Source organism: Nanorana parkeri, unplaced genomic scaffold, assembly GCF_000935625.1.
Source record: "Nanorana parkeri isolate BGI_ZX_2015 unplaced genomic scaffold, ASM93562v1 scaffold1589, whole genome shotgun sequence".
In the NCBI taxonomy this organism is placed as follows: Eukaryota; Metazoa; Chordata; class Amphibia; order Anura; family Dicroglossidae; genus Nanorana; species Nanorana parkeri.
The window spans coordinates 309,419-330,481 of record NW_017307857.1 but is presented as its reverse complement, the minus strand read 5'-3'; the positions used below and the strand labels follow the sequence as shown (position 1 = coordinate 330,481).

The following is a 21,063-nucleotide window of genomic DNA, read 5'->3' as shown; positions in this document are numbered from 1 at the left end:
CGCACTGAAAGCCGAAGCTGGCTGACAGCCTGCTTCTGACAGCTGGGCGGAGCCAGCCGTGATCTTACGGCTTGCTCCGGTCACTTGCAGAGAGATCAGCGTCCCTGGTTACCAGCTAACCAGGGACACTGAGCTCCAGACAGCAAACTCTCCCGGGCGCTCTGGGAGTCTCCCGCTCCCAGCCGCCCAGGAGTTAAACACTGCTTTTTCCTTTTTTCTTTATTCTGACACGGAGCCGTGTCAGAATAGAAAAATAAATAAATACATTTTTGCCCATAGGAATGCATTGCTAGATTCCTATTGGCTATTTCAATTTGCAATAGCCAATAGTAAACTAGCATTGCACCCGCCCTCTGCTGATGGACCTGATGGAGAACTGCAGCAGAGGGCGGGTGCAATGCTAGTTTACTATTGGCTATTGCAAATAGAAATAGCCAATAGGAATCTAGCAATGCAATCCTATGGGCAAAAATGTATTTTTTTTTTCATTCTGACACTGTGAAATCAGTGTTTGTCTCCTGGGCGGCCAGGAGAGTTTTTTTTTTTTTACGGCAGCAGAACCGCCGGCCAATAGAAAACGATTGGGCGGAGCTAGCTGTCATCGCTAGCTCCGCGCAATCGTTTTCTATTTATTTGTTTTTTACTTTTTTAACTATTTTTCTGTTCTGCTCGGTCCCTGCTCGGCGGCATTCGGCTATTCACTCACTGCTGTTCGGCATCTATAAGAATAGGCCGAACAGCAGCGAATAGCCTGCCGGAGGTTCGGCTTAGCCGATCCAGATGTTGGATCGGCTGAGTCGAACTCCTCCTGCTTTTCGCGTCGTCCGAACATGCTGAACATGTTCGGCCTACCCGAAGCCACGTGAAGCCACCCGATATACGGCTGAAATCAGCCGTACTAGCCTGAAGTAAATAGCCGAACAGCGTTCGGCTCGCTTCACTTCAGGTCGGTCTTTCACTCGGCTGCCTACGGCAGCTTAGTGAATAGACCCCTTAGAAATGACTGTGAGTCAAGGGATACATTTTCAGATATGACCAGAAAAGCTTTAACACCAGTATATAATTTCTGTATATAATTCAAGCATAGATAAGGATTGCAGGTGATTAACCCAAAGAGCGCTCAGCATCCACCTTGATTAAATTCTACTGTGTATTTATAACATAATTTGGCTCTTGAATACATCTATAAAACTGCTGGTATAGAGGCGAATTTTGACCATTACACACCCAAATAAACCTGTCCTCGATGTAAAACAAGTAAACTGGCTACATCCATGCAAATACCAGCTTAAATTGACACTAAACTTAGGGCTAAAATTTTAAAAATGCATTCAAGTATTTTAGCTATAACAAAAATGTATCTTATTTGTGTATCACTTAGTTGTAAATCCTTTACCCATTTCTGAATTTGTGCAGATACTGTCCTTCCCTCTAGAGAGTGGCTACTTTTGTTCCCCATGATCCCTGTGTGTGTTGTAAGGTAGACACCGCTCCAAGCTCACTCCCGTGATGGAGTACAATCTGACATTTTTTTTTAGATATTTTACAACACACACAGGGACCATGGAGAACAAAAGTAGCCCCCTCCAGAAGGAAGGACAGTATCAGCATGAATTCAGTGATGCTTTGAGAATCTATAGCCCAGTGATGCACAAATAAAACATATTTATGTTAATAGTTGGGGTACTTGAATGCATTTTTATGATTTAACTCCTGGGTTTAGTGTCACTTTTTAAGTCACCGCCAGCCTCCCACACCTTACTCTTGGTCCAATTTTCGGTTGCTGGAGGTGAAGGTTCAAGCCAAACCTCCACCTATTTACAACCTAAACTTGTATTTGCCCCTGGGAGCTTTCTGAAATTAGGTGAAACAACCTGAGGGCCCCTCCAGGTGCTTCTTTCTATATACTTACAACAAGAGATGACATAAATAGTGACTTAACAACACAGTATTAAGATGACTAAAGTGCAATGAAGTAACAATGAAGTTAACTAAGTGCAAAGAAGGTTTAGTACCTTGCAGTTAGCTACAAACATCTAATTACATTCAGAATTACCTATTTTTAAATTGTTATGCATGTGATAGATTTGTTTGAGGGAAACTTCACTTCACTTTAGTAAATTGACTCCAAGGGCTTTACCTCAGAGTCCTTTGTTGAGCACAGCAAGGAATTTGCATTTTTTTAATCTGGTTTTGTAAATCGTGCACCTGCAAACAAATCTCTGACCTTTTATCTCACTTTGGTAACACTTGTTCATTTCGAACAATTACATGTAGTAGAACTGGCTAGAGGCATGTTTTAAACAGGAACAGCACTTTAAATATCCACTAATGAGTGAAATGCACAAGCCACAGTCTATCTCTGTTAAAGAGCTCCAGAAACTGGAAAAGCAGGATAAACATTAAACTGAGAAGCTGTTCAAATACAAAAACACAGCTAATGAAAAATTACTGTTTTTTCAGTAGTTAAGCTAATTTATGGACTATGTGAGAGCCTCAAAAATGTTGTGTCCATTCTCTGTGCTATGTCATGCTCATTGACATCACAGCTCTCAGACAGCAAAACAGCTGGTTTACTTCAGTATCATGAAAGCAAAATCATTTGTCAGTTCAGATCTGTTCAAGTATAATATACAGAGGATGAGCAAAGCTCAAATCACTGCACATATGCAAGGTAGATAAATATATAGGGTCACATAGTGAGGCAGTATTAGGAGTAATGTAGAAAGCAGCCATCTCCAGTGATCAATCCATTTTCAGTTAACCGGCCATAACAGTTAGGCTCCGGCCACCGGCAGAAAGATCAGCGTCCCTGGTTACCAGCTAACCAGGGACACTGATCTCCAGACAGAAAACTCTCCCGGGCGCTCCGGGAGTCTCCCACTCCCGGCCGCCAAGGAGAGAAACACTGCTTTTTCTTTTTTTTTTTTATTCTGACACGGACCTGTGTCAGAATAGAAAAAAAAAATAATAATTTTTTTTGGCCATAGGAATGCATTGCTAGATTCCTATTGGCTATTTCAATTTGCAATAGCCAATAGCAAACTAGCATTGCACCCGCCCTCTGCTGCAGTTCTCCATCAGGTCCACCACTACTGATTGACAGCAGCAGAGGGCGGGTACAATAGCTAGTTTGCTATTGGCTATTGCAAATTGAAATAGCCAATAGGAATCTAGCAATGCAATCCTATGGCCAAATTTTGTATTTTTTTTTCTATTCTGACACGGCACAGAATAAAGAAAAAAAAAGAAAAAGCAAGAAAAAAGAAAAAGTGTTTCTCTCCTTGGCGGCCGGGAGCGGGAGACTTCCGGAGCGCCCGGGAGAGTCTTTTGTTCCTCTTTTTTTGATGGCAGCAGAACCGCCGGCCAGTTGGGTGGAGCTAGCTGTCACTGCTAGCTCCGCACAATCGTTTTCTATTTATTTTTTTCTACTTTTTAAACTATTTTTCTGTTCTGCTCGGTACCACAGAGGGACCGAGCAGAACAGCCGAGCCGAATGCCGCTCAGCAGCATTCGGCTATTCACTCACTGCTGTTCGGCATCTATAAGAATAGACTGAACAGCAGCCTGCCGGAGGTTCGGCTTAGCCGATCCAGATGTTGGATCGGCTGAGTCGAACTCCTTCTGCACTTCGGGTCGGCCGAAGTGCAGAAGGATGTACAGCTGATTTCAGCTGATATACAGCTGAAGTCAGCCGTACCAGCCTGAAGTGAATAGCCGAACAGCGTTCGGCTCACTTCGCTTTAGGTCGGTCATTCACTCGGCTGCCTACAGCAGCTTAGTGAATAGACCCCTAAGAGTTTAAAAACACACTATAAATCACGATTCCTAAGGTAACTTTGTTTTTGGATGTAGGTCACCTCTCCCCAGCTATCGTTGAAGCCATCTTGTAAGCTTTCCTCCTTTTCTGCCCATAACTCTGCTTCCTCCCTCATAGTGCATCATGCCAACATCTTGTGCATGTGCAGACCACTTTAGGTGGTGTTTATTTAGCTTAGTGGTGTGAAGAGAAAAGGAGCACTGTGAGAGTGAGCACCTTGCTGGAGATAGAAGATGACATGATTCCGGCAAGGTCCTCTAGTGGCTGCTAAGTGGCACTAGTGGCTGCTATGCAGCCTCGTGCACACTGGCGGCCCCCGGGAGTGATTTCATCATTAGCCTTGGCGATATCTCCATTCTAGGAGTCATTTATAGGATCCAGCAGGAAGAGATTGGTTTGCTGCATAAGGATCAGTGTCCTGTCACCATTCCCAATGCCATCTTCTTTGGGGTTCGGTCCTCAGCTGTTATTCCCTAGGCTTTGGCTTTTCATCTTGGTTGGTCCTGTCGGATGCATATGCATTGACTTCCTGTTTGATTTCCTGTTTCCTGTTTGATTGGAGCGCGAAATGCGTTGAGAATATCAACCACTCCTCCACCATCTTCAGAAGAGGCTGTTTCACACATATGCTTTTGAGAACATTTCTTATTAATTTATGTTAATCATGCATTATGTGATCTATTGTGCCCTTCAATTATGCTAATTTGGAGTAGGTTTGGTGGTATTGTTAATATTCACTACTAGGGATGCACCGATATATCGGCCGCCGAAACATATCAACCGAAAATGGCACTTTTGGCTTAATGCGGAAAGTGCTATTTTTGTGCCGATACAGCGGCGCATCCCTGCTTTCTTTCCTCACCGCTGGGCTCTGCTCTAAGTCCCAGCGGGGAGGAGAGAAAGTGTGGCAGCCAGCCTCCTGTCACAGTCCGGCAGAGAGGTGTGGGGGCGGAGACAGCCCGCGCTGTCACAGAAGGCTGAGTTCTCCTCCCTGCTCCGCTCGTTCAGCCTCCTGTCACAGCGTGTCAGGGAGGAGAGCGGGTACATAATTGAGGATATGGTATGGTTATTATATCCTCAATTATGAATGAATGGGAAGTGACCTACATCACCTCCAGTTCATTCATGATTGTAGTTATAGTAATTATAAAAAATGTAAAATGTTATAAAAAATAAATAAAAATTAAATATTAAAAAAAAAGAAAAAAAAACATTTTCAGTTTCGGCCTGACAATTTATTTTTTTTCGTTTCGGTTTTTAAATTTCCATTTCGGTGCACCTCTACTCACTACTTCTTTATCATTCCTTGAAGAGGCTATTTCTATGTTTAAACATAGAAACAACAACTTACTTACAACTTATATGTATGTCTGCTCTGTGCAAAAATGCAGTCTCTAATTTGCTTTACATGGGTTCCCTCTCATTTAGGATATATTTTCCCCCTGAAGAAGCACAGAAGGGTGAAACATGTCGGGGCTATCCGAATGAGTCATCTATCATGATTTAGAAATTAATTATGTTATGGATTTGATGTGACACCAATATTGCATGTGGAATAATCATGTTTAAAAATAAGCCTTTTAAATATTCTTCAAAAATCATGTGATGTTAATAAATGCATTTCATATTTATATCAAGAGAGTTCATACCATTTCTTAAAAGCCCCTCCCCTTTAGGTACTTGCACACCCTAAGGTGGAAATCACTTAACATAGTCATCAATTTCCTATAAAGTGTTGAGCACCAGCGGTATGCAAACTGCTTTTAATTTTTAACATTGCTGGGCTACTTGTTAAAAAGATTTGACTTGGACTTTACAGTTATTATTTTTAGGAGGTCACAAACCAGGCGCCCACTTTGCATGAACCAATTACATTTTATGCAGTGGGAATCCGGTGAGTGACCTTCATTTCTTGATATGATGAAATGCTAATATTGTGTTAGACAGGCCAAGGATATGCTGCACCCAGAGTTGGAATGAGGCACAGAGGGAACCTATAAAAAAGCATTCCCTTGACTTGAGCATTTATGAGTATTTAAACTGATGTTCTATATACACTACCTGGTCAAATAAAAGTATCTAACTGGATTTAGCCAAGCAAATAGGTAAGATCTTTCAATTGGATAATGAATCTAGGTTTAGCAACAGTCCCCATAAAAAGAGGTCAGCTGCCTACCTGAATATACTGAATGACCAGAGTTTTCCATCAATAGATTTTTTCTTCGCTGATGGCACGGGCATATTCCAAGATGACAAAGCCAGGATTTAACGGGCTCAAATTGTGAAAGAGTGGTTCAGGGACCATGAGACATAATTTTCACACATGGATTGGCCACCACAGAGTCCAGACTTTAACCCCATTGAGAATCTTTGGGATGTGCTGGAGAATAATTTATACAGTTGTCCAACTCTCCCATCATCACTAAAAGATCTTGGTGAAAAATTAATGCAACTCTAGACGGAAATAAATGTTGTGGCATTGCATAAGCTTATCATATATAATATGATATATACAGTATATATACCCACTGTATATATAACAAATCACACATTAAAACAGGGATGCACAAATCCCAGAAGCTCTGTATGCTCCTTAAAAATTACAGCTGCCTCCTAACTTTTGAGTTTTTGTCTAGTCTAGTCTTGGAGCTGGAAAAGTATTTGTACTTATAACAAGTACGGTACTTGGTACCTGAACATCCCTAGTTAAAAAGGCTGAATACAGAAGGGCACATTAATAGACTGGCAAAGAGCACTGAGGAGAGTGTAGGTATAGTAAAGTGGAGGCATGCAGGAGAGGTGTTGAGATCCGGGAAGCGGGGGGGGGATGGGGGTCAGTCATGGTGGCGAGAGCATGGCAAGTGTAGGGCGCACATTGGTGTCACGGTGGTAATGCAAACATGCATGATGGTGCTGTGGTGGGAAAGTGTATAAGTGCATGTTGGTGCAGTCATGGTGAGTGCAGAACTGCGTGTTGATGTTGGAAAGCAAGTGCAGAAGTGCTTTGGTGTTGTGGCGGCAACTGCAGAAGAGTGTGTTGGTGCCCTGGTGGCAAGTGCAGAAGTGCTTGTTGATGCTTTAGTGGTAAATTAAATTATTAGTGAATCGTATTAGTCATTATGAATATGCATCTCACGCTACTGCGCATGTGTAAGTCACCGCTGCTATTTTGGCTGAGCCCAAAGATGCTAATGCGCATGTGCTGTAGCATCGCCATTTCACTGCAGACCAAGGCTATCAAGCAACATAATTTAACTGACATCATGCCAAATTGTTGCCAGTGATGCACATTAGCATGCGAGAGTGGCAGTTGACATAATAGGGTAGCAAACAGCCACTAGGTGCCATATATATGACAGCATTATTTTTTCCTGCTGCCACCCACTCCCCCATTGATGCAAAAGTTTAAACTTGCTTTCTTACAAAGTAAGATGTTACCTATACCCACGTCTACTACTTAACATTCTCTTTTGTTATTGTGATTTACACATATCTATTTCAACTTGGAACTAAGAGGGAAACTAAAACACCTTTTTACTCCTTGTATTTTTCTATTCTATTAACTAAAGGATACATATATACATATAATATTTGTTTTATGCGTAAATATTTGTTGCACAAAAAAGGATTTCCAGAACAGTATGGATTCTCTAAATAGACAGCACATCAGTTCTTCTCTCTTTGCAGCTACAGTGACTCGCATGATAACATCAGATGGATCCATCTGCTAAAGGATGAATCGCTCCGCTCACTCACGTGTTTGTGTAAATTTCAGCTTGAGCTATTGCTAGGCGAAAACATGTAATATAGAGCCTAAACTCTACCTGCTGGCATGAAAACAGAATAGAAATAACTGATCTGCAATTCATCTTTACCTAAAAAAACTAAATTTATCACTAAAACTAAAATGTCATTTTTTTGCTCTCTGCCCATAATAAATAAAATATGTACTAAACTACATTCATTTTAAATTTTAAAAGTACCCAAATAGGGGAGTAACCATAGAATCTAAGGAACAATAAAATACCTTGAAATATGAAACTGTAGATCTTTGTCACAAATGTTGCTAGTGTTACAAAAAAAGAACATACAACACGTGAACAATGCCTACAGCAATGAATCTCACAAGTCGGACTAGTACTGCAACCTACAGAACAAGTAAGAAGTATTTCAAGTTTTAAAACACAGCGAATAAACAGCTGTACTCAGCAAAACTTAAAACAATGAGTGTGAATAGGAAAAATTTGAAATATAATTCATGTTATTTTGGTGATTTGAAATATGAAACTGTAGATCTTTGTCACAAATGTTGCTAGTGTTACAAAAAAAGAACATACAACAAACAATGCCTACGGATATGAATCTCACAAGTTGGACTAGTACTGCAACCTCCAGAACAAGTAAGAAGTACTTCAAGTTTTAAAACACAGCGAATAAACAGCTGTACTCAGCAAAACTTAAAACAATGAGTGTGAATAAAGTATGTATAATCCGCGCTTATGGATATATATTGGTGAATAAAATGGGTAAATAAAATGAATAGATGAATCAATAAAAATATATATCAATATATAAAATTAGAAATATTATGGAGCTGCTGTACTAAAGACACTAGGGTCAAATTAGCTGTGTCTGCACCTTGGCTGGGAGGAGTCTGATGTTTCTCATCTTTACTTTCACAATAGAAGGGAGAAGACAGAAGGGAGAAGGTTGGAAGGACGAGACGGCTATGAGATCATCGACTGTCATCTCGTCTTTCTCTGCCTAACAGACATCTTGGTCTGGTGAGTGTGCACCCCAGAGGGGAATTTCTGACGTGGACACTGTGGTGTGGAAGTTGGTTTCATTGTCTACACGCTGCTTTCACTGGAAGTTCTAATTACTATTGGACTCACTTTATTGTTATATCTTTTTTGGATTCACTTTTTGATGCATCATTTGGAATGATATATACATATATTCTTATATGCGAGGCACTATTGTTTAATTAATTAATTAATTAATTTATTTAATCTTATGCACTGTTGCACTTGTGTATTTTATATGTGAGGCACTATTCCTTGCTATTAGATAAGCAATTCATGTATTCATTTATTCATTTATTTGTCTGATTCATATAATTTTACACGTTTGAGATTATCTTTTATATGCATTTTTTTTTACACTGTAATTTTCCACTGAATTGATTCACTATTTGGTGAACCTGAGCGCTGCACATTCTACTACAATGAGTGTGAATAGTAAAAATTTGAAATATAATTCATGTTATTTTGGTGATTTGGTAGATTTTAGCAGCAATGGTATCCACGGATACAGACAGCAGTATATAAAGATGTAGATATAGAGAAATGTTTGTATCCATTGCAGATATTTCCATAAATGTTCATAGCCCAGGATTGTGGATCTGCTGTGCAAAAGTAATGGAGAAAAGCCTTTTGCTTTAGAAGATTTGTCCACATTTTTTCAGAAAATTCTCACATTCTATCCAAGATAATAGCCGACACCTAAAGTATTTGGGTACTTTAAAGCAAAACTCCAGGTTAATACTTAAAAAATGTTTTGTCCAGCAAGTTACATAGTACATAGGTACATTGTATTTGAGGTCAAATAAAGACACAGGTCCATCGAGTTGAACCCATGTGTGCTTGTGTGTGTGTGTGTGTGTGTGTGTGTATGAGTGTCTGTGTGTACTAATCATTAAGAGTATCTGTACCCCTGTATGTAAATGCTTTACTTTAAATTTTTCAACATTAAACCTCATCTGCCATGTAGTTGCCCACTCCCCTGTTTTTTCCAGGTCCTCCTGTAATGTTGTTACATCTAATCTCGAGTTTATTATACTGCAAATTTTCGTGTTGTCAGCAAACACCGATATATGGCTGTTAATACCTTTCCAATGTCATTAATAAACAGGTAAAACAGCTTAACACAGAACCCTTGTGCAACCTTAGACCAATTAAAAAACTGAGCCATTTATCGATACCCTCTGGACACATTCCTGTAGCCAGTTTTCTGAACATGCACACCATTTCATCAATGCCCATAGATTGTAGCTTGCATATTAATCGTCTATGCGGTACAAATTGTTTGCAAAATCTAGGGACACTATCTCCTCTGGCTTTCCTACATCAAGATTGCTACTCACTTCCTCATAGAATATTAGTAGGTTGGTCTGACAAGAACGATCCTTCATAAATCCATGCTGGTTGTCATGTATGATACCATTTTCATAGACAAAGTCTTGTAGATAGTTCTTTATCATTCCCTCAATCAATTTGCATACTATTAATGTTACACTTAGCGGTCTGTAGTTCCCAGGTAGGTATCTCAAACTGTTTTGAAAATCGGTACTACTGTTTTTTGACCCCAATCTGATGGTACTTTTCCAATCGGTATGGAGTCCCTAAAAATAGGGGCGGAAATACTGACGGTGCAGCTGGTGTGGCTGCCCCAGGGCCCAAGGCTGGGGGTGCCCACTGACAGGGGAGGAGGTGGAGGAGGCCAGGGCTGAGGCCCAGCAATGCCGGTCCGACAGCAGAGGAGGCCAGCAGCGGCAGGTAAGGAGCTGCATGTGCAGGGAAAGGAACCCTGACCAGCCTGAGACCCTGCAGAGTCCACCATAGAGAGTCTCCGTGGGCTGTGCAGGATCTATGGTGGGCTGTGTGGGGTCTCAGGTGGGCTCTGCAGGATCTCCAGTCCAGAGTCCAGTGCGTTGCTAAGTCCAGAGTCCAATTCATATACTGCTCTGCATTGCTGTATACTGTGTTGCTGGGATTTGTAGTCCCCTTAAAGCCGGTGCCATTCTGCATTAGAGTGTAAGCTTCTCTGTACAGAAACAAATGAAACAGAGCCACTGTGACCCAGGAAGCAGTAAGATCGATTAAGTGGCCGCCGGCTGCTTTTCGTTCTCTGAGTCACAATCCCATCCGTCGGCTGCGCTGTCCGGCTCCCTTCCTGAAGTGATGAAGTGACGGCAAGTAATCCCGCGGGTGCAGGGGGGTGGGTTGGTATCGGTGCGACTAGAGTGCAAGTCCCCCGTGGAGCGGGCGGGGGGGTGTTGCTAGTAAGGTTCCGGGGGCGGCCGAAGCTTGGCTTGCCTAGGGCAGCCAAAAACATAGATACACCACTGGTTAGCACTGGGGCTTATTATAAAATGTTCTTAGAGAATATGAAATTGGTGCTTGCAATACTTTATTGAATGTGGTGCTTGGTGTTGCACAATGGCTTATTTTGAAAACAAGAAAATTATAAAACAAAAAAAACAAAAAATTAAAAAAAGAGAGAGAAAAAAAAAATGGGAACACCTGCGATGCAGAAGGGGGGAACTCCCATGACGCAGCAAAAAAACCTGCTGCTGAAAAAAAAGTAAAAATATTTTTTTTTTAAATGGAACACCGGTGACGCAGAAGGGGGAACACCTGCTACACGGAAGGGGTAATAGCAATGAGGAAGCAAAAGAACCTGCTGCTGAAAAAAAAGTAAATATAAAAACAAATTCAAAAAGAAGAGCAATTTCAAAAAGAAAAAAAAATGGGAAAACTGGTAACGCAAAAGGAGGAACACCAGCAACGCCACTGACACACAAAAAAAAAGAAAACACAGTAAATATACAGCAGATACAATAATACAATACACAGTACAAAGTACTGTATATAGCACTAACATGCTGTATAAAGCACTGGCACCAGTTATCTTTGTCTACACTACACTGTGCTACACTACAATCTATCTTTAACTCCAACAACACACTACATAATGCTGCCTTATATAGCCTTGTAAAGTGTGGGGCTGGGACTTAGCTATGAGCCATGATTGGGCCAAGTAATCATTACTTGGCCCAATCATGGCTCTTACAGTGCACTGTTTTATGCATTATCCATTAAAATAAAAAATTATCCTGCACATCTCGGGGCGCTCTGTGTTTTTGTTTTAGAAATCGAGTCAAGGTCCCCTAGTCCTTAAAGGAGCAGCACGATGTGCGAGGATCATTTTTTAGCTGTCACAAGTGCATATAAGACTGTTTTGAATTCTCATCTCGCCGCCGAACCCCGGCATCCTCCACTTCACTGCTGATCCCCGGTATCTTCTTCCGGGCCCGGCCTCCTCCTCCGTACCCTGGCTTCCTACTCCACGGCCGAGGGCCCCAGTCTCCTCCGCAGCAGCCGGGTCTCGTCCTCCACCTACACGGCTGAACCCCTCGCCCCCATGACCGTGCCCCTCTGCCCCGGGCCCCATAGCGACCGCGTGGGTCGCTATGGTGGTAGTTACGCCACTGCCCATCTCTATTTAACAGGCCTTGCATGCTCCTCTCTCAATTTCAGTAACTGCAAACTCTGACTGTCCTAATAGAAAGACTTAGGACAGACTGAGCATCTCCTCATTAACATGCAAGGTCCTCAGGGCTTTAACCCTTTGTTAGGTGTAGAGGACAGCAAGGCTGGGTCCATGAAGGCAGGTATATCTCACCGCTGTTTGGGTTGTGGTCACCAGAGGGTTAACCTTCCGGTCACAGGAAGTGGTTTGAAAAGTCTGCAACTCCAGAGAGGACTGTGGGAGTTGTGAGGAGAAAGTGATCAGCTGTGGCTGATGTGTGAGAAACCTGCTGTATTACTGAGATTCAGGACTTACTGTATATTCCTGGGAAGGGATTTCGCTAAGTTTGGGACTCTGTATGACAAGTCGGTGAGGCACATTTATTTTACCGTATTTGTGCGGGAGATATGGACTTTTGCTTTAGGTTTTGCTGAAGATAAGCTTACATCTGTGTTTACCGCTTTGACTGCCCTGAAGAGGAAAATAAAAACGATTGTTTGTGGAATAACCTCTGTGAGAGTGCTCTGTGAACTCCCCAACTTTACATAGGATAAACAGTCCTCCTCATCTAGTTTACAAGTGATAATAGAATCTGCCACCACAGTACAGACAGGTTTAAATATTTGAAACAAAACTCCCCCAACCTCTAGACAGTGAGAACTAAGCAGGATTTTCTCAGTCCTGGAATTAGCAGAAAGAACACCAAAAAACAGTAAACTGAAACTTTTACTTTTTTTAAAGTTATGCTGTATAATTGGGAACATATAACAAATATAAAGTAGGTATTACCCAAATTTGGCTGCAAAAGTGGTTAGCGATGGGGTGGCTTTGTTAAACAAAGTCATTGATTACCATATCACCACTGACATGGTGATCAAATGGCTTTGAGAAAAAACATAGCTATATGATTTGTTTTCAGGCACATTTAAGCAACATTTAAAAAGGCAACAAGGTGAAACATTATTATGTTTTTATGATTTTTTAGCAAAGGCTAACAGTAACTTTGCTGCAAATCCAAGTTCAGCAGAATCATTCCGCTCATTCCTTCTGTCAGCTAGTGCCCCAAATATTAGAAAATTACTGTATTGTGAGGCTGTCATCCTTTATCTATGGACACCTTTATTTGAAATCACTGAAGATCTGGCTACTCTAATCAGTGCACATACACATAATTTTTTCATGTATTAAAAGATGAAGGACAATGGTCATTGTTATGACATGACTTACTTTCTATGTTTATTAAGGAAGTGATTATTTAACAAAATGCTTTAAATGCGTAGTTGTATTCATTCAATATGCTAGTCACTAAGATTTAAGTTTAGATAATGTAATGGGTCCACTTGGTGTCTGGATCCAACAAAAAGAACACAGGAAAATCTGCGGCTCAGACAATAATAGCATAGTAGAACAAGTAGTGCCTTTATAAGTACGTGTGTCTTTGTGCAACCCTCAGGGGATTAGTATTGGAAAATGAAATACTTAGAAAATGGTCACTTGCAGGCAGGTCACTTTTAAGAAAGGCAGAATCAAAGCTGGGATTATATTGTCCTTGTTCCAAGATTGCCGGCCCTTAGCCAAGGATTTTAATACTTCGTACCATTTGCTGTAGCAAATAAACCCTCTGGGAGGTGACATTTTATAGAGTTAAACAATGCTATGTTGACTTCCCAGCTTCTTGCCATTGTACTAGGGGAGACAGATAATGTGCCTGTCTCCTCATCATTTCTAACATTCACATTTTCTTCATTTGTTAAGGTAGGTTTTGCTGACTCTTGTTAGACAATGCTGGAGCATTGCTATAACTGGTTCTTTAGGAATCTGACCATTTTTCTAAAACATGCTGACGTTTCCTGCTGCAGAGATGATGAAACAATGAAGTTCCAGCTGATTATTTTTTCAGTGTAGCTTAGGGTGGCCAATAAAGGGCAGCAATATAACCATGAATGATGAGTGAAAATATATTTAAGCTCAGGTATATACTGTATACTATGGGCTATTTAAAGTGTATGTAAACCCTAACAACTAACTATTTTTATTTGCTCCTTTTTAGTCTGTTTAATATAACATTGAAAGTGTTTTATTATACCTGGTCAACAAGTGAAAAAAATACCTGTAGATCTTGTCTGAAATCTGTACTCTTTGGTGTTATCTCAGTCAGTATTATCAGCCCTGCCCAATTTACCTCTGTGAACTATGGAACACTCCAACCCTATGTGTATTACTGGCATTATTATTCGGTCAAAAAAAAAAAAGATAAACAATTAGAAACAAAAATGTAGCTATAACATCTATGGGCTGCTAAGTTGCAATATATTACATTTTTATTTTTTGGTTTACATACCCAGACTTTTCAGGCTTTATGTATGAAAACTTGTGTGTTGCTAAGAGTGACTGATAGGAACATGTACTATCAAAATAACTGGAATCTTACTGACCACTATGAGTATTCTATCCCCACTTCCAAGAGCACCATTATCTGAGCTAAATAGAGAAAAATCAATAGGGATATATAGCAAGGACGATTACCTAGAAAATAGGTTACTTTATTCAAATAATGATGATTTGCTGTATTCAGGAAACTAGTGCTAAAGAGTGGATGCTTATGTCAGGTAAAAAGAGGGTCTGGATTTTCTGGTCATGTATGGTACCCCCTTAAATTGGCTAAAAGAGTTATGTCCTTGTAACATTTTACCATAATATATTATAGCATCAGAGTTCTGTAGTCTGGCACCTGATCAAGCTGCTTACTATAATATAGAATATATTTGGTGCAATTGTTTATGAATTAACATTTGTTTTTGCAAACTAGAAACTCGAAACAGTTGTTTAATGATAGGCCTTTAACTGATCCACAAATCCCGTCATGCTTTCAATACAGGCATAGAGACAAAGGGGTAGATGTACTAAAGGCAAGTAGGCTGCACGCTTTGCAAAATAATTTTCCCTTAGTGAATGTGGCTTAGTGAATTTGACTGAAAATTCACTTGGCAAGGAATACCCAATCATGGGCAAGAAAGAAAAACAAAGCAGCATTTTTGCTTGCATGTGGTTGAATGATAGAAGTCAGCAGACTAAATAAGCTAAGTCTGAATTGTTTTAAAATGTGCTAATTCCCTTGCAAAGTGAACAGCCTATTTGCCTTTAATGAATCAACCCCAGAGTCTCTTGGTAGCACGCTCACCGACCCACTCGTACATACCTTGTGGCGCTTCCCTGCCATTCATTCTTCTGTTTCAGCTCTGCAAATTACCTGGTGATTCTGGGTATGGGGGACTATTTGACCTCCTCCCCATACTGCCTGGGCCTAAGCAGTTAGCCTGGCCCAAACATTGTCATGTGATGGTGATTAGTTCTAACCAATTTGCCATGAAAGCGATATCACTAGAGTACACAGTACAAGTGATCAGACTTCAGGCAATGCACTCAGGAACCTTGGTTTTTTAACCTTCCTGAAAAATAATTTTGAGTAATTAGAATATTTGATTAGCAGATCAGGCTCTGACCAATGGGTGGTACAATGATCTTACTGACTGTTTTTTCTTTTGGCAATTTTAGAAGCAATGCTGGCTAGCTTTTGGGGATGTATTATAAAGAAGATAAAGATCAATGTACAGCTTTCTAACAGGACTCTTGTGTCTTACCTAGGCATTCTTTGAAGACCCCTCCCAAAATGAAGAGGCAGTTTCTGTCAACCATTTGGACACACTTCGTCTCTACTTTAAGTTTCAGGCTCTTATAGTATCTACTCAATCAAAGTATGGCTTAGAATCCCATATAACTTCTGTCTTTGGGGGACCATTGCATGTTTTGTGTTTTTCATCGTTTTTTGTAATAAACCATCATGGGGGGATGCTTCTCCAAACCCAAACCAGGTGAGAGCCCATTAATATTACATTGCATGTTATGTTTCATACTGCTATGCACAACAAACTGGGTCAGACTTAGAGACTCTGCAGGGTGACTGCTGGAAGGAATGTTAATTCTGCACTCTTGCAGGGAGGATTAAAGAACGCTCTAGGTTACAATTAATCCAAGGAAAATTACACTTCAGTTTCTTTCATGTACAGAACATTCAGCTAAAATGAGCACAGAATGTTTACTATAATAAGCTTAGACTAATATAGTTTTTATGCCGCAAACTGAGGCCACAATAATGAAAATAATTCCAAATCCCTTCACTCTTTTAACAGCAGGGGACAGTTTGAAAAAGGGCAGATTTTTTGACTGTTCATTATAACTTACAAAAAATTCAATTATTTTAATTGAAAATGCATTTAAAAAGATTTAGGATTTCCCAAATAGATTATTAAATAACTTTGCATCTGCTTTAGAGCCCAAAATGCTGATTTAAAAAAAAAACTTGAGCTTAAAAAGTGCCCACAGAAAGTAGTTAAATTTCGTGTTCAATTAATTCTATTCAGATAATAAAGATAATGATCGTTAGAGCCTGCTAAGTTACTTTGAACAGCAGTTCTATTTTCCCTTTGCTACATTTATGTAAATTATGTTCAATAAACTAAGCCAAGTGGAGAATTCAGCTAACTGTCCATACAGTAGAAACCTTAGAGGTTCTTCATAAACATGATGCTCACATATATCCAGGTGTGAGTACTTGGAGCTCTTGGCTTCCAGATGTAATTTCCCAGAGCAGGTTCTGAATGGTGATTTCTAATTCAAGTTCTGCTTTAAAGCATCTATTTATTGACAAGAAGCTATGCAAAATTATTGCTGAAGCTTTGCGGCACTCTAATACAAATTTTTAGATATCTGGTATCTGCATAGGATTTTTGAATGGATCCAGTAGTGTATAAAGAAGGCCAGTGATCCTGTGCAAGTAGGCGCAGGCAATTTATGGTGCATACAGTGGGTTTTGAGCATTATATACTGTTTGTAGTGCAACTGTACTTCGGCTATGGACATTTTGTCCCCGCTCACACTATTGTGCTGTGGTATGATGTGATGCCATGGCACCAATGGACCTTCTCAATGCACTTTTGTTACAGCACAGCACAGCGAATACCAACACACTAACACATACTGCTCTGCTGCAAATGCTGCATGCACCTCTCTGGTGCATTTTTAGTGCGTTAAGCAGTCATTTAAATGGATGCACCACCTCAATGCAATGCAGATTACCATGGCATAACATGCTGTAACTCAGCACAACACTGTGAACCTAGCTTAAACTAATTACGTGTTGGTACCAAGCAGTAAAAGAGCTTTAATACAAGTCATCCCTGACCTCTTTATCTGCTTCTATTGTGAAATTATTCTCAAAGATCACAACAAGGACTAGAGTTGGGTTCCAAACAGTTTCAAACAGTTTAGAAATACCCACTGTCTGTTTACATTAAAGGGTTTGCAGAGTGCCAAGATTCTGGGGCAATAGAAAGTAATTAGAAAAAACAATGGTTTCAATGGCTGTGTTAAGAAGGTTGAAAAGTAATTTCTTCACAAAGCTCATGGATACAGGGGTGACTGAGGGTTTGTTTTAATCTGCCTTTACTGCTTGTTCAGGATATGTATGTACTTTAGTGTGCATGATTCGGGTACTGATTCACTTTAATTTCTTTCATTACAGAGCCACTATTGCACAACATCATATTCTGATAATGGTATTGGTATAGTGCATGTAATGACAGTATTCAGAACATGAATTCAGTTTTTTTTTTCATTGATATTTTTCTGCATATCGACCTACACACCAAGCTGTTCAGCAAAAGTGACAGTAACAAGTGTTGGAACAAACTATAATGCTGCTAGCAGTAATGTCTTATTTAACAGAAACTGTTTCCGTATCTATTTTTAACATCCCTGGCAGCATCATAGTTTTCACAAACCTCTGTAATGGTCCTTTTGCTAAGCAGCTTGGTCTGCATGTAAATGTGGAAAACAATATACATAAAGTTATGTGAAATAAAAATTAAAGGGATTTGTATGTTAAATAGTATGATTATATGTAGAAACCTCATACAGTTATCAGTACAAAATCTCTGCTTTTGGTACTGGTCCGTTAAATCTAAAATCCTTGGAAAAACACAATAAACCATGTCCTGGGTATACAGAATCTGCCTGGTGAAACTGGCAACTTCTGTGAACATTTTACAAACGATATTGATTTGTTTGTGTATGTGTAAGTCTATAATCCTTGATATTTGTGTTATGTTGCTCATATTGCCACCATGTCCTATTATTTGAAACTTTTTTGTACAATTACAATATTTGCAAAACACTATTTAAAAGATTTGACCACGCTGTGCCTTTTGCAGTGGAAGTCAAAGTTGAAGTTGTTCTGCCAGAAAAAGAAAGGGAAAAAGAAGAATTGTCTCCCAATGGGAAGGCCAGTCCTCTTGCATACAAAGCAAATGGAACAACGCGACACTATCACCATGAAGAGAGATCCATTGTTCTTAATCCTTACACCAATCCCAAAGACATGGTGGAAGCTTCCGTGTGCCATGTAAAGGACCTGGAGAATGGCCAGTATGTGCTCATGTTTTATTCTGTAATTAGCAGTATTATATCAGCAAACATTTACCTTTTTTTCTCAGTTTGATAATAATAGTTCAGTTAATTTTATGATTATACTCATATGATAATCATTGTTATTAGTGTCATTATTATTACTATATATCCTAAATGTAAATTTCTAGAATTCAAATTGGAATACCCTAGTGGTTTTTTTTTTTCATGACTGCTTTGCTTGAGGGCTTGAATAGAATGCACGTATTTTACTACATACATTACATCTTTGATTGGCATGGTGAAGGCACATGTCACACAGTCACTCAGTAGATATGCCTAAAGTACTTCAAGAAGCTTCAGAGAGAAGCAAAGTGACAATAAGCTCAATTTAATTAGTCCAAAACACCTAAGCAGGAACTTGGCAAAATCTGACCTATCTGATCTGTTGTCCGTACATGTGCCAGGTACTGTGTGTGCCATGAAAACTATAACTGATTCTATGAGTAGTGACTACAAAGATAAATATGTTTAAATGACAGATGAGCATTCTGAAACAAGTGAGAACTAATTCTTAGCGATTTTGAGTTGTAGTGACTTAAAGTTTCCCTAGAGGGCAATAAAATAAAATGTATCGACACTTGCATTCCTCACAGAGGTCGGCTGCGGTCCATTGGCACAGTAAAATGAACTTCAAACATTTTTTAATATATGCACTTAGAGTTAGATGGACTTGGCTAGTGAGCATATCCATAGGCATTCATGCATGTGAGCTGCATTTGATATGGGATAGAAAGTTCTGCAGCACTACATGATGTCACAGTTTGCAAAAATCCATAATAATGTATATCAATAATAATTGTTATTTCATGTTTACCCCTAGGATGCGGGAGGTTGACTTGGGATGCGGCAAAGCTTTGCTTATTAAGCAGCATGGAGAATACTATGCAATGGGACACAAATGCCCTCACTATGGGGCACCTTTAGTTAAAGGTTGGGATCTTCTTCGTCTTCCAGCCATTTCATAGTTAAAAAAATAAAATATGACTCACAAAAAGTAATTTCCTTTTGGTAACATAGGAGAGTATACTGGTGTGTTGAGTACATTTGTCAACTGAATTAATTGTAAAATCACATTGATTTTCTTCATACAAAATATTTGCAGACTCCGTGTGGTTGATATACAAAAGGAATAGAAAATGCTAACCTAGCAAAGGGAAGTTGTGTTTACTTAAATAATCCAATCATATGGAAGGCTAAATCGTGTCTTTTTATTTCCCTGCACACAATAGTGCTTTTAGAGTGGACAGAGATTTGTTGAATCCTTATAGCTCTACCTACTTCCTCTACATTACTAACTTCCATCATCAAATCATGTGCAAGCATTTTTTAATTTTCTTGTATGTGATTGGGTATTCTATGAAAAGTGAATTTTCACCGCATTCGCTAAGCAAGAAAGAATTCCCTTGCAAAGTGAAAATTTCGTTGCACAGTAAACAGCCTATTTACCTTTGGTAAATCAAATGCCACTGAAACTCCCCCAGCATGACTGTATTTGCGAGTAATTGGTGGCTTCAGCAGCCTTTAAAGCAAAATACAGAGATTTTAGACCTTTAGGATCTAAAATGAATGTATCTCACATTCTATCTCACTGTTCTCACATAAAAAAAAAACCAAAGCAAATTAGCTTGAAGGTAATTGGAAAAAAATTTCTATTGTTAATGTACTTTAGCTTGTATTTGGATTGGTATAAAACTTTGACATTTCCACTGTATTTTTAAGATCAGTACGAATAACTTTTTTGATGTCGTCATGCTTACAGTGAAGTGATTTTCCATTTATCCACACACAGGTGTACTCTCCAGAGGAAGAGTGCGTTGTCCATGGCATGGAGCATGTTTTAATATTGCAACTGGTGATCTAGAGGATTTCCCAGGATTGGATGGTTTGCCAAAATTTCAGGTAAATTCTACAAAAACATGATGGCATTAACTATGGTAGCCGATCCAACATCTGGATCGGCTAAGCCGAACCTCTGCAGACTACTCGCTGCTGTTCGGTCTATTCTCATAGATGCCGAACAGCAGTGAGTAAATAGCTCGGCTGTTCTGCTTGGTCCCTCTGTGGAACCGAGCAGGATAGAAAAATAGTTTCAAAAGTAGAAAAAAAAGGATTAGAAAACGATTGTGCGGAGCTAGCAGTGACAGCTAGCTCCGCCCAACTGTTTTCTATTGGCCGGGCGGTTCTGCTGCCGTCAGAAAAAACCCAAAAAGAAAACCGAACACACCATAGGAATGCATAGCATGATTCCTATTGGCTATTTCAATTTGCAATTGCCAATAGCAAACTAGCTATTGCACCCGGCCTCTGCTGCTGTCAATCACCAGAGGGGGACCTGATGGAGAACTGCAGGTCCCCCTCTGCTGATTGATAGCGGCAGTGGGCGGGTGCAATAGCTAGTTTGCTAT

At 39.8% G+C, this 21,063-nt stretch overlaps 1 protein-coding gene across 1 annotated transcript in view; it reads left to right on the top strand.

The window, feature by feature from the left end:
• AIFM3 (apoptosis inducing factor, mitochondria associated 3) overlaps nt 1–21,063 on the top strand; it is a 73,026-nt gene that overhangs the window by 8,469 nt on the left and 43,494 nt on the right. Inside the window, exons 2-5 of the mRNA XM_018570739.1 lie at nt 15,779–16,005; nt 18,403–18,616; nt 19,479–19,588; nt 20,448–20,557. Of these exons, the coding sequence (XP_018426241.1) occupies nt 15,975–16,005; nt 18,403–18,616; nt 19,479–19,588; nt 20,448–20,557 (465 nt within the window). The 5' untranslated portion in view covers nt 15,779–15,974. The remainder of the gene's footprint in view (nt 1–15,778; nt 16,006–18,402; nt 18,617–19,478; nt 19,589–20,447; nt 20,558–21,063) is intronic.